The sequence below is a fragment of the Lupinus angustifolius genome, unplaced genomic scaffold (assembly GCF_001865875.1).
Source record: "Lupinus angustifolius cultivar Tanjil unplaced genomic scaffold, LupAngTanjil_v1.0 Scaffold_45_83, whole genome shotgun sequence".
In the NCBI taxonomy this organism is placed as follows: domain Eukaryota; kingdom Viridiplantae; phylum Streptophyta; class Magnoliopsida; order Fabales; family Fabaceae; genus Lupinus; species Lupinus angustifolius.
In genome coordinates, this window is record NW_017721834.1 from 3629 (window position 1) to 18410 (window position 14782).

The following is a 14782-nucleotide window of genomic DNA, read 5'->3' on the forward strand; positions in this document are numbered from 1 at the left end:
GGTAGGACCCTTCCCTTTGCTAGTGTTGGGGGTCCTTCCCCTGACAAGATCCTCAACACAAGGAATATGAGTCCCCACATGCGTGCCCTCGTTGCTAGTTAGGTCAACCGAACGAACATCCACCGAGGCAGGGATGATGTTGTTTGGAGGCTCTAAACGGATAGGCAGAACGTCCACGAGCTCAATAGATGGACCATCCTCCCAGGTATGCTCAGAACGGGCAGGCGAATCAAACCTTGCCTTCTTGGTGACCTCAACATTCTTCCTCTTCAAGGCAGCCCTCCTTAGGAGGCTTGACCAGTCTGCTTGATCACCCATAGCAACTGCTGATAAAAGGAAACAAAACAAGTCAGATAGCATAACGACATCACAAGAAGGATAGGACGCCCGACGCCAGATACTCACCAACCTCCACCTCGAAAGCTTGGTCACCTTGGACCAACTTATAACGCGCTATGACCCGGCCAACCTCTATCCAATATAAGATCTCATCCATCACCTCACGTTCCCGGGCGTCTAGCTTATTGTATGAGAAGTTAAAAGACTTGGCAGATTTCTGGTGAATCTCCTCGTTCCAGGAGAACGGAAAACGAGGTAACCCATCAAGGCCATAAGCCCAAATATGACGACTACCTCACGCCTCCACCCGGAAGAATCTGTTCTTCTAGTTCTTCACAAAACCTTCAAAAGGTTGGAAGATGGCACAACCATTTCTGGACTGAAGCGACAGAGGGTGCATGGCCGCTCCATGACCTCACAAAATATTTCGAAGGCCCAGATGAAGCCCCATGAGTTGGGGTGGAGTTGTGAAGGGGCCACTTGAAGGTGTTGCAACACCTCGACGTACAATCCATCAAAGGGTATCCTCACCCTAATCCGTCGACAAACATACACGTGCATGTAAAACCTCCACTTGTTCTTGTTCTCCAAGAGGATATCTTGGCAAAACCGTTCTCGATTAGAGGGATCATAACATAAGATATCATTCGCCGGGCGAGTGAGGACGTATACAGTAAGGTGCTTATCCGGAGAGTAGAAGGAGATAATGCTCAAGACTTTGCGGTCCACCCACCAGTAAGGAGACTTTGGACCCACCATCTACTCCGTGAAGGTAAATTAATCAGCACGGTCGGCGAAGTTCCTCCCCATGAGTGACTTGTCACTAGAAGAAGTGTCAGATTTCGAGTTGGACGTGTCATCCAAGATCAGACCCCACTTCTTGCGAAAAGTTGCCCGGTCTACCAACGCAACTTCATTCTCACCCCCTTTCTTCCTTAGATTACGCAATAAGGCAGACAATGAAAGTTGGCTTGGTCGCCTCTAGGCAGACCGACTATTACCTGGAGCAGAGGCAAGACGGGCTCGCCTTTGGTGACAGGCGGCGGACATTGTAAAAATGGGCAGAGGTTTGGACAAAACCTTCACCTCGTCGGAGTTAGACCCATCACCGGTCATAGCACGAAAGTAAATAAATGAAAAAAAGGAAGAGAAATTATCGAGTATTAAGATGAAAGTTCTGAATGAAAAGAAAATTCACTTGTCCGGGTTCAAGAGACGATGCAAGTTCAACAAGAAGATTTTAGAAAGAAAGGATAGTGAAGGGTGACGGGGAAAATCCCCTATTTATAGGGTTGGGGCTGGACCCAAACCGTCTCGAAGCCCAAGCATAAGGGCACATCCATCCATACAAAATCACTCGAGAACGATCCAACGGTGACTCAAAAAACAAAGTAGGAAATCTAAAACGAACAGACGCGTCAGTTGGACACTTGAGGCCTCCATACGAAACGTTGATAACCTTCCACGTGTTAAGTGAGGACAGATAGCCATCATGACCTACCCATACGCATAGAAGCTACCCAAGTCCACCAAACCGGAATGTCCTAAGTCTACCAACCCGCCCTACTTTCGGTCGCCCTGATAGACTTGGGGCAACTATTCCACCCCAAATAAATCTAGGGTGTTCCGAGATCAACCAGATCACATAACCTAATTGAGCATCCGCCATCCACCCGCCAGGGGCGGGCCAATGCCTCTGACTCACCATAAGTGTCTCTGACTCACTATTAATGCCTCTAACTCACCATTAATGTGACATTGAGCCGCCATTAATGCGATATGACATTCTACCTGCCACGCCGCCTAAAAATCCCACATGCCCCCAACAGATCAATAATTGCAGACCTGTAGGGTGATTAAGGACAACCCGACATACTCTCATTGTACCCACCATGTACTAACCAATGGTCAGATGCTATATCAACTGCTCCAAACTCTATAAATAGGAGACCCCAATCAAGAAATATAATTAATTCTCATTCCCTCATTTATTACTTGCATTCATTGCTCTTGCTCTAACCTCTCTTATTTACTCTTATTTTCTCTCTATAAACCACATACTGACTTTATTGTCGGAGAACCTTTTCAAGTACCTCCCCCAGCGGGTCTAGACAACATTCTGACCAAAACTTTTGATTATTCTCACTCAATCGGACACTCTATACCGACCACACCCAAAGGTCATACCTTTTTTTCATATAGTGTTACAAAGGTCATACCTTTTTTCATATAGTGTTACAATTAATCATATATAATTTTTTTTAATACATTTAACATATATTTATTACACATACATATTTGTAGTTGGACCTTCCATCTGTCCCTAATACTATTATTGTGGCCAATTCAATACGATGAATATAAAGAGGAATAAATACTCATTCAAGTTCCTCATGTTTTTTGATTCTATCAGTTTGGTTCGTCAAAAATTAAAAAACCCAAGATGGTATTCAAAATTTTCAAATGAATCAAATTAGTTCTTTTTAACACATCTTACAACACCTGATAATGACTAATTTAACGCTAAAAAGTAAAGTGGTGGTGTACGTAAGGCAATGTTATGAAATCCGAACTGAACATCAAACCAGAAAAGGTTTATATTAGGTTTAATTAGTTTAATTGATTAAGCCGTATGTTCGAACCAAAAGATATCATATACAATTAATAATTATTTATAAATACACAATTATATATTAAAACAAAAGATTTGAGTAATATTTCGTCTTTTTTTTTCTAATTTTAAATAAACTGTCTAGTTAACTTCCCAAATTATTGTGGTTTAACCATACTTAACACTATCAGACCAAAAAAATTCCAATTCAAAGCGGTCAAACCTCTCATTCAATTAAAACTATAAACTAAAGTCATTTTCAAGTCCCATCAAATTTACAAATAAATGTGAGTTTATGTATTAAATGGTCATTTTGAGGAGACCCCAAATTATTTTGAATACACATACATTATTCAGGTTTCATGATTTGATATTATTGACTTCTAAGTCATACATATAAATTATAGAAAACATAATGACTATGTAAACAAACTTTATATTATCATTGTTTCCTAAAGTCACTCTGTTCAATACTATTTAAAAAAAAGTTATCATTCAATTGATTCAACCAGTTAAACCAGATAGACATTCCTACTAAGTAAAAGTTTATGATATAGCAAATTCTCAAATCTTTAAAAAGAAAAGGACAGAGATAGAAAATTAATAAAAAGTAAAGAGATTGAAAACTAAACAATCAACGAACAAAACATTAGTCTAGTGGTACAAAGTTCCACTAGATCTCATACAGACCAAAAGATTAAAGGTTCAATTTCTAGAAACGACACTTGTTGAGAGGAATAATCATACACCTAAAAACAATTAGTTCCTTATCGATGAAGTGAGGGTGCATCGATTATACCAACAACAAAAACAATCAACATAATAAATATATGTTGTTTAGTCAATCATCACAACCATCATGACTGAGTGTATTGTGTACCATAAAACTGTCTAAAAATAGCTAGTTAGATGCCACTGTTTATTTTCCTTAAAGTTAGTTTGAGAGTGGAATTTTGGAAGGGAAAGAGAAAGCTTGAGAACTATGAAATACACTTGTGAGATGACTCCTAAGCTTTCTCATTCCTCTCCAAAATCCAATTCCCAAACAAATTTTTACCGTCCAATATACTTATTACTTATTAGCTCTTGTAAAACTCAACCATTACCCAAAATTATTTCAAAGAAACTATTTTGGCAAAGCTAATGCAGATGTTACTAGTATAATGGAGGAAAACAAGAAATAACAAAAAGAAAATGTTTCACGAGTAATGAGTAAAACTCAGCCGTAACTATTAGTCTCTGATACATTCAGCCAATAACATATCCTATAGAATATAAATTAATGGAATATACAATGCGCACAACATTTCAAAAAGTGTTCTTATTAGCAAAAAAGGAATTGATTTCAAAAGGCAAATTTTACCCCTATGATGAAAGTCTTCCAGCTAGAATTCCACCGAAAATGATAGCTCCAAACCATTTATTTGAAACAAATCTGAGTATAAAAAAATAGCAGCAAAATCAGTTAAAATTGAGATAATAGAACACTTGAAAAGTGATTTACAGAAAAACTGAACTGTCACTAATTTTGGGAGGGATTCTGTATGTCCAGAAGATCTGAGGGTATGAATATGCCTTAGATGTTTGTAACAAAGCTATATAATTAAGAGAAAAAATGTATGCCCTGATAGTATGAGTTTTATACACTGCATTATTCATCATCCATGTTTTATCATTGTTGACTTTTCGAGAAAAAACTAATACAAATGGATGGTGGATGATGTACTGTCTGTGTATAAATCTTTACACCGACAATGCATAGATATTATACTCTATAATTAATAGTCTTTGAAAACATAAAAGTGAAAATTAGATCATTTAAAAATTAATAAAGTATATAACACCAACAGATGTTCAAGCCATTAAAATCAGTTGACACCTGAGATCCTTTCAAAAGATGGGCTTTTGGATGAGTCATGCAAACAAGTACCATAAGAGCACTGGTTTAGGACACTGGTTAAGGAAGCAACAGATAGAAACTATATATTGAAAATCACAACTTTTGAACTTCTAATGTATTGGATTGGACAATCATTTTTCAATACAAAATTTCTATATTTGATTCCTTAACCCTTTAGTATTCTCTTTTAGAGAATTAATTAATGGGTTTGACACTAAAATCCTCCCAAAACATACTTCCTATTGCAGTCAGCACGAGATGAAAGGTCAACTGTGATTATTTGCCAGCATAGATGTCCCGACGCAGCTGCCAGAAACGCATAGTATGGCCAGCCTGCTCCACACATGAATCAGGATGATGGAAACAATTAGAATAAATGGTTCTTTGCACATATATTTAACAAATGTAGGACCCAATAATAAGAAATAATTATTGGAATCCAAACTGGCATGAAAAAAGAATATAGAATGAAGGTAATAAAAAAAGTACCTATTTCGGCATTATATCCACTAAGGGCTAGATTGCCAAGGCACGCAATCCCAAACCCAGTAATCCACTCCTTTGTCGAATCACCAAAGCGCAAAGCTGTTGATTTAACTCCAACTTTCAGGTCATCTTCTTTATCCTGAATGCGGAGGTTAAAAATACTATAAGAATTTTGATTGCTTTGCTTGAAAGAAAATATCCATGTGAAGGATACCAACAATGTTACTGACAAGATAATCAACTTAACATGGTTGGACATTATCCTACAACATTAATACACCCTAATAAGGTCATTAGCAAGCTGAAGCTATGATGCACAGACACCTCAAAATACTCTTCATGTTTGTGCTGGACATGTATCCACATCGGACACTTTTGAACTCTCCTAACTCTGTATACTACAACTTTCTACATTTACTTTTTTGAATTTTTATACCATCATAGATGGACATGGAAATGACAAAGCAATTAGATAACTGATAGCATTTTATCATGCTTTAAATTACTCATACAAATGTTAGAAAGATTGGTGCTTTTATGTTAACCTTATATTTCATGTCTTTATCATAGCTGTGTTGTGTCATATCCTATGACTCTTAAAATTTGCGCCGATCATAACTGTGTCTTGTACCACACACGTGCTTCCCATGACTAAACTTTGGGGACAAGTAAAATAAGAAGTGAATCTAGCCTTTTTATTGTCAGACCCCACACTGATGCAGATCATGACGGAAGTAGAAGGAAAGAGATAGGCAAAATCACAGGGATTATATATTACAAGAAGCAATGCTATTTTTACCTGATGTGCATAGATAGTATCATACACAAGAGTCCAGAAAACTCCAGAGGCATAAAGTGGCAGCACAATAGCTGGATCCAGACTTCCTTTAACTGCTGCCCATCCTAACAAAGCCCCCCAATTAAAGGTCAGCCCAAGAAACGCTTGAGGCTAACCAATATTGTTAAAAGAGAGCACCACATAAAGCATAATGAGATCACATATCAAAGTAAAAAAATAAAGAAACAAGATAAGAATAAATTCTGTTACTCATTACCCAAAAAGTAATTCTCTTCATGAGTGGATAGGAGAAGACAAGCAACAAGGATGAGGCGCCTAGAACACGACTGCCAAAAGTACATGAGCCACAAATATTGAAAACATTGATGATAAAAGAAATTTTATTAGATGAGAAGAGAGGATTAGAATAGGGGGAGAAGACATCCTCACAAAAAACAGAAAGTAACACCTAAATATTAAGCAACAGAAGCATATGCCAAAGCATGTCAGTCCCTCTGCATATCTATCAAAGAAACACCCCCATAAGACTCATGTCCCAAGCACAAAAGGGATGCCAAAGAGTCACCTTATCCCGGACGAAATCTAGGGACGAAAATGAGTCATTGAAAATTCTACTGTTCCTTTCTGGCCAAACAAATAATTAAAATTTTAGCAATGTTCTCATGCTCACACTTAATAATGATTTAAGTATGCCTACATACAAAATAGGGATAACAATAAAGTTCTTGGCACTTGCAAGTCAGCAAAGCAAAAATATTTAAAATATTTTAACGAAAATCAATATTTCTCAGTTTTTGTCCTGAACATGACAGTGCTTCACAGGGAACCCCGCTTCTTTCTAAGATAGCATATGGTAATGGATATATAGCATTGCTATATCCTCTTTGATCCCCACATAACAGTGATTTCTAAACAAATTTGATCATGGCTAAATGCAGGAGAGGAAAGTGCTAATTCTGAGACTCTCCAATGTAATAAAGAAACAGTCACCTTTTTCCTCCACTCTATGGTGCAGAAGCTTAGAGGAGATGACGTCTTTCACCTTTTTTCTGTCCCAGTTACGTTCTTTTCTGGGGAAGAATCTTGGTTAATTTGTTTCAGCAACTCTATAGTCTATACAATATCTAATTTTACAAAAATATCAATAGAAACCAGGAAGCCCGTTTTGGCGATCAGGGTCATGCTACCACAATCTAGGACATGTAACCCAAATCATGGTCCCAACTCCCATGGAGGAACTTTCTTATTCAGAACTAATCGATATATTACAAAATCAAGCATCTGTCCAAAACCCAATATAAAAAGATAGACTTTAAGTCCAAAACCTATAGATTTAGCTACTCAAAAGTAATACTAACCTATAATCATTCAGTTGTAGAAGAATTCCAAGACCCAAGAGTAATTGAAAACCAAGAAAACTAAGTCCCTGAAATGGTGTCAAAAGACCACTTGCCACAGGTCTTGATTTTGTACGTTCTACCTGCATTATACAATTTGATATAGTATCATTCATAATTTACAATCTAAAATCATCTAAGAGGAAAGAAAAAATAAAGCAGTTCCATAAAATGCAAAAATAATCACAAGGATTATGTTATAGCAATAAAAGCAATTATATAAAGTAGGAAGAAGTCTTCAGTCCAGTGTTACCCTAATGTGAAGCTGTTAGGACCCAAAGTAGACCAGTTTGGAAGGTATATTCTAGGAGGAAGAGAACAGGACCTACGCATGAAGAAGCAACACTGATGGCTGGACCAGCAGTGATTATGCATGAGCCGTTTAAGTCTGGGCCTGCCCTTGGGTCTATTAATTGTGGGCTTGGTCCTATTTGATAGTATTAGTTTTAGGCCTATCAGGGCCGGGTTTAATTAGTTAGTAGGGTTACAATAATTTAAATAAGAGGATTCTCATTAAGTTAGGATTAAGTTTTAGAAAATTGAATACGGATTAAGGGTTCACCCTTGTAAGAAGGTTTCCTTCTTGATTACTTTCGGCATTCTTTCAATAAAATTGAATTGTTTCCTCCTATCTCTCTCCACTCTTTGCTGAATCTGTTAGGTTATAATTCATAACCTAACAGAAGCACATCATGAAATGTTTGTTTCTTATCCTCCTAGATCAAGCTAAAATTCGAAAATGGAAAAATGGAAACAAGCAAAAGAAAAGAGGGAAACCTCTTGAAAAAAATGGATATGTCTGTGACAACCTCAGTACAGTATCTATGTCACATAATCCTATTCTACACAACAAGACTAAGAATATTGAGCTAGACCTCTATTTTGTTAGAGACGATCAAGAACAGAACTCTTATAGTTAAGCATGTGCCCTCAAATTTTCAGACAGCAGATATTCTAACTATGCCTCTGACTAATATCAAGTTTATTGCTCTCAGAAACCAGTTGCAAATCAAAAACTACTTCAACTTGGTTCAGGACCCTCATGTTCAGGGAAGTATATTAGAGAATAGTGCTAAATGTAATAAGGGTTAAGAGTTAGTTATTTTAGTGTAGAGTTAGTTAGACACATAGATAGCTTGTGGTCCAAGCTATCTCATCTACTCTAGCTATAAATACCTCTTTCCTCATATTTTGTAACTAACTTTTATCAATAAAATTCAGAGTTAGCTCTCTCTTCTCTGCTCCTCCCTCTCTCTCTCTCTTGTACTTTCTTATAGGCATGACTTAAATTTCAAATCATTCGTCTGTGAAAATCAATTATAATAGTCAAACAAATCCACATACAAACTCCCGCAAGAGTATTTTACAACATAAAATTACTATCTCGGTATCTCCTACTTAAATAAATGCTATCAAGGATTAAAAAAAGCAATTGTGTTTACCTTTGTATCAATATCCCGATCAAGGAGATCATTAATAGTACACCCAGCACCCCTTAAAAGCAAGGCCCCACATCCAAACAGAGCCAACATTTTAAAATCAGGAAGTTGTCCAGGGGCTGCAGCCAAGGTAATTGACCTGAGGCATAGAAAATTAGAAACATAAAAAGAATGAGAACGGAGTTACAAAATGGAGCATCAATAAGGACAGAAAAGATTCAAGGAATATCTAACTTGGAAAGCATTTACCAACAAACAAATAAAAGGAATTAAACTCTTACCACATGCAAGGCCATAGAAGCAACCATGTCCCAATTGGCCTATCAAGCCGAGCAAGCCGAGCATAGGGCTGAACCTGCCTAGGCAAGTATAAATCAATCCAAGAGATATCTCCTCTACTCAAACTGCCACTTTGATTTTTGTTTTCCTTCGAGGGTGATGTAGAAATGTGCACAACAATTTGGAAATTTGAGAGAGATCTAGCATTTTTGAAGTATTCAAAAGTAGGAATCTGATAGAGGGATTGCTTGAATGGAACGAATGAAGTATTCAGACCATGGTTTAGTTTTACAGGTGGTTGAGTGGAGATTAAAGGGTTGAAGACAGTTATGGAGGGGCTGTAAGAAGGGAGAGAAGATTTGAGAAACCTACGCGAAACACGAGAGATCAAAGCTGATGCCATTTTCTCAATTGCAACAAGTTGGGGCTCTCTTTATAGCTAGTGACTTGAAACTCATATAAGCATTCAGTTAGAGAATGAGTAAGAAAATTTGAAAGTGTGAAGCAGAATTCAAATTATTTTGAGGTATCAATCTGAGACCCACAACTGCAGTGTTCACAAAGGTTATGTAACTCTATTAACCTATGTAGCACCAATACTTCAAAATGGTTGTTGTAACAGTATCCTACCGTATCAATTACTTTGTGGAATTTTTAGGTATCAAAGTATTTGTATCGTGTCACATCTGTGTTCCATATCTTTATACATGCTTCCTAGCTGATAGCACTAGTCATGGATGGGAGCCTTCCTTGAGAACTCTGTAAATTTACAAAAACTGATTACTCTATAATACTCAAATAACATTTTTCCCAGCCAAGCTCTTGGTATATTCAAAAAACACATAATTAAAGTAATCTACACATTGAGAATTCTAAAAATTACATGAAAAAACATAGGGCGGACCAGTACACACAACCATTACTGATGGGGTCTGGGGAGGGTAAATGCATGCAGGACATAACCTTACCCCATAAAGGGAGAGGTTGTTTCCAAGATTTGAACTCATGATTATAATTCATAATGCATAATTATCCATAGCAAGATTGGTACCAAATTGAGAACCGAAGACACTAAGTTGTGCTCTAAGACAAACCAAATTGAGTCTTGGTCTTAAAATACACCATTCCATGAAAGATTAAAAAAATTGGGAAGTTGATGATAATCACGCCTTAAGGTGGTGTTCGGTTGTTGACATGTTTTGACCACATTCATGGGAATTTGATGCATAAGAATCACATTCTCTCCATAGGTAGCATACTGGACATGAGTTTGACCAAATTCCTTGGATGTGATACCTAGGACCTAAAAACATGGGAATCCAAATCTTTTACTTGGAATAATTTTACAACCTCATTTGTGTGTACATTTCTTTTGTAATTTTCTATCAAAATGGGCATGTCACATTCTCAAGTGAGATACCAAGTAACTTTAAAACATGTCAGATACCAAAAACTATCTAAAAAGGTGGAAATCCAAATTTTCTCCTTCATTCACATGTAAGATGACCAAGAGTGAAAAAACAAAACCATTTACCAAGGCATTTTCTGCTAGCATTTTTATCGAACATGTGAAAGTCACATTCCTATCCTCAACCAAACACCACCTAATAGTAATACATCAACAAACAAATTATGTTGCCAAAGATTACTTGCAAACACATTCAATATGAAATGTGATTTTTCAAGGATCTAACATTTCCAATTAGAAACCCATGTTGTAATTTTAAATAAAATTACATTTGAAATTCTAAAGCACTTGTTTTTTCTCTCTCGAAGATGATAAAGAGCACTCTGTAATCATTACCTTAATAGGGAGATGAAAAATCTAAATGGGTATTATTGAAACAGTGAGAAGAGTGATAATACAAGCTTCTGGAAGGTCGCGGTGGTTGTGATGGCGGCGACGGTGGTGGCGGTGGTTGGGTAAAGATAGGAGTGAGATGGAAGTAGGGATGAAATTTTAAAAATTAAAATATATTAGAAAATAATATTTTAGTCGGGTGCACAAAGTATGAAACTAAGATAATTGACACTTTAGGAATAAATTAACGATTAAAATCCAATTTGCCCTCCTAAAAATAAGTATCCAATTTGGTCGCTGTTTTTTTCTTTCTTAGGATAATTTATTTCTTGTAAATTAAATGATTGTAAATATTTGTACTGTTTCAACCGCTAAATGAAATCCTGCAGTGATCTAGTAGTGTCTTAGGATGATAATTATAAAGTTAAGAATTTGATTTTTGACAGAGACATTTGTTTTGAAAGACATACACAAATCCTAAAATATATTAATTCATTACTCAAAAAGTGAAAAAAAAATCACAAAAAAACGGATAAATCAAAGAATTGATCATATCCACTAAATAATCAATACGCACCCGTAATGGTCAAGATTAGTTTCCTTATAAAAAAATTCATGTTTTTTAGATGATACATTCAAGATTCAACCTAATAATTATTTTATAACATGATTGATCATTGAATCATTTAAATGATTGAATTATGTTACAAAAATATAATATTTATAATTATAAATTTATTATAAAATATATAATTTTTTGGTACATATAAATTTTATGTATATTCAACCACTAATATATTTTGTGAAAAAACTTTAAAAACTATTTAGTAATTTTATTTTTGTAATAACCAGTTTTTCTAATGAACAAAATTTAAACACAATTTTGAGACTTAATTTTTTTTGTAGAAACTAATTTTGATGTTTGACAAAATTACAATGACTAAATTTGTTGAAGAATTGTAATTCAGTTTGTATAATTCAATTGCTTAAGCTTTGTTAAAACAGTTTTCTGTTTTAATGGTTTTACTATTTTTAGTTGTTAGTTAGTTGGTGTAGGCTATAAATAGAAACCTCACTATTCTTCCTTCTTAATCCAATTCAATATACATGAACTATTGATGCATTCCTTATCATCTATCTTTTATACTTTTCTCAATTCATTACTCTTTCTTCCTCTTTAAAATCTCATTTCCTATTGTTGCCAATTCACTGGTTTTCACAGTGAATGCATTCTGTTTCTTCACACTGGTTTTAACAACAGTATGACTCAATTTCATGCGTACAAAATCACATCCTTATCAGCTTAAGTTCAAGAAAACCATATCATTATCAGCTGAAGTTCAAGAAAATCGCAATACTATGAGCTGAATTTCAAGAAAATCACATAACTATCCGCTGAAGTTCAAGAAAATCACATAATTATCGGTTGAAGTTCAAGAAAATCACATTAAAAATATCATGAGTTATAGTAATTTATGAAGAAGATTGGAAATTGATTCTGTCACACTCTCTCGCATGCATGTCCAACACTAAACAATATGCACCTTCATAATGAGGAGTACAACTAATGATATTGCCACTAGTTAAATTTTTAAAATCAACTATATAACTACTATCTTCTATAAGAAAAAAGAGCTATTGAAAATACTAAAGTAGATATTCTACATTTGTGATAAGTGTATATAAAAAGGTTATTTGTGTTAATTTGAAAGGTTGTTGTAATTATAAAATTAGACACTCTCCATTTATGATAAGTATACAAAGTAGAGGTTTTTTTGTAAAATTAATGAGTTGTTGAAATTCCTAAATTAAACACACTTCATTTGGATATCTTTCAAAATAACTTTAAAATTATGAAAATATCACATACACTATTTTTTATTTTTTCTAAGTTTTGTTTAACAAATCTTCTTCTTCAACTTAAATCAACTCAAAGGTATCATTTTTTATTTTTTACTTCTTCATTTTCAAATGACAAAGCAACTCACAAATATAATTTTATGCTCTTTTCATTTTTACTTCATCATTCTCGTAACAAAATGTGTATATAAACATATTGGTAGTTATTACTTGGAAATATTTTTTTTCATTTTTACTTCATCATTTTATAGCTATTTCTTTTTTTTTAATTTGTGTTTCACAAATCTATTATCTTCATCAACTCACGTATGATTTTACTTTTATTTTTCATTTTTACTTCATTTTCTCATAACTACATTTGTGTTTTCTATTGGTATATGTCAACATATTAGTACTTACTATTTAGTAATATTTGTAATGGTTGTAACAATGTGTGTTAACTACGTTTCTCAGAATTATTTTAAATTTTTTCTTCAATTTTGTTAAACAAATCAATGATATTTAACTATCAAAGCTACTAACAGGTATGATTTTAAGTCATTTTTATTTTTTCTTTATTGATAGATATAATTGGTTTATTATATTAAGTTATACATGTACGTTACTTTACTCACACAATATTCTTTATTCTCATATGTAAAAATCAACTTCTTCAACATTCAATTAACTTACACCAACAAGGTATCACAAGATAATATTTTTTGAGACCCTTATTAGCTGGCTGGTTGTAAATGATTCAAAATGTAAAATTCATTTGAGCTTTTGGTCTCCTTTAATGAAATTGTAGTATGAAATTTGGATGTTATACTTTCGGGGACTATGATATTCCTAATACAGTAGCTATATGGGTTGTGTATTCATGATGTAAAAGCAGATGGTGCTGATTGTCCCTCGAGAACCTAAATGCAAATTGCAATCTGCATTCTTTGTTCATTATATTATTATATAAATTATAATTGTTATTCTTGATTGAATGATTTAGGCTACTCAATATGCAATTGTTTCATAATCTAGAAATTAGATACATGTTGGTCCCTAAATGTAGCACGAGTCATAATATAAAAATTGGTGGTATGTATAAAAATTGGTGGTATGTACCTTGATAACTCTAGCGGCAAATATTATATGCAGTATTAATTCTTTATTCATAATGTAAATTCAGGAAGAACGTAGTCAACCCTAAATGCATTGTCAATCAATGCACATTTCTTTATTCATGATGTATATTTTTTATTATGTTTTTTTTCCTTGAATATTGATGTCCTTAAATGTCACTTCATTATAAAATATATTTTTATATTGTAAAATAAGCATGATATTTTGAGTCTATATGACCTTAAACACATTTCTAATATGGCCTCCTCTTGTTTCTGAATAATTGCAATTAAGGTGTGAATTCTTTATCCATAATGTAATATTTGGATGGTATTTTGAGTCTTTATGGACCTTCAATGCAATTGCATTATGAATCAGAGGTGATGTCTCTAAATGCTTCTAAAATAGAAATTCTTTATCCATAGGGGAGATGATTAAAGGTTTACAAACAAAACTATAGAGTATTATGGCGATTTATGTAGATGGCCCCACCTAATAGGATAAAAGCTTGATGTTGTTGTATATATATATATATATTTATTGTAATTTGCTATTGATTTTGCATAATAAGGTTGGATTATAAATATTGCAATTGCATTATGAATTAGAGGTGGCGTCTCTAAATGTTTCTAAAATAAAAAAAAATTATTCATAGGGGAAATGATTAAAGGTTTACAAACAAAACCATAGAGCATTATGACATCGTTCAATTCATGTAGTCGGCCTCACCTAATAGGATAAAGGCTTGATGTTGTTATATATATATATATATATAT

General features: G+C 34.3%; 1 protein-coding gene across 1 annotated transcript; it reads right to left on the reverse strand.

Moving 5' to 3' along the window:
• Nucleotides 1–4159: 4159 nt before the first annotated feature.
• On the reverse strand, nucleotides 4160–11236 carry LOC109338854 (4-hydroxybenzoate polyprenyltransferase, mitochondrial). Its single transcript, XM_019576202.1, has 9 exons — nucleotides 11055–11236; nucleotides 9253–10009; nucleotides 8975–9110; nucleotides 7494–7615; nucleotides 6392–6461; nucleotides 6136–6285; nucleotides 5340–5475; nucleotides 5087–5183; nucleotides 4160–4385 (listed from the first exon to the last, which is right to left on the reverse strand). The coding sequence occupies exons 2-9, from the start codon at nucleotides 9651–9653 to the stop codon at nucleotides 4316–4318; spliced, it is 1182 nt and encodes a 393-aa protein (XP_019431747.1). The 5' UTR covers nucleotides 9654–10009; nucleotides 11055–11236; the 3' UTR covers nucleotides 4160–4315.
• Nucleotides 11237–14782: the final 3546 nt, after the last annotated feature.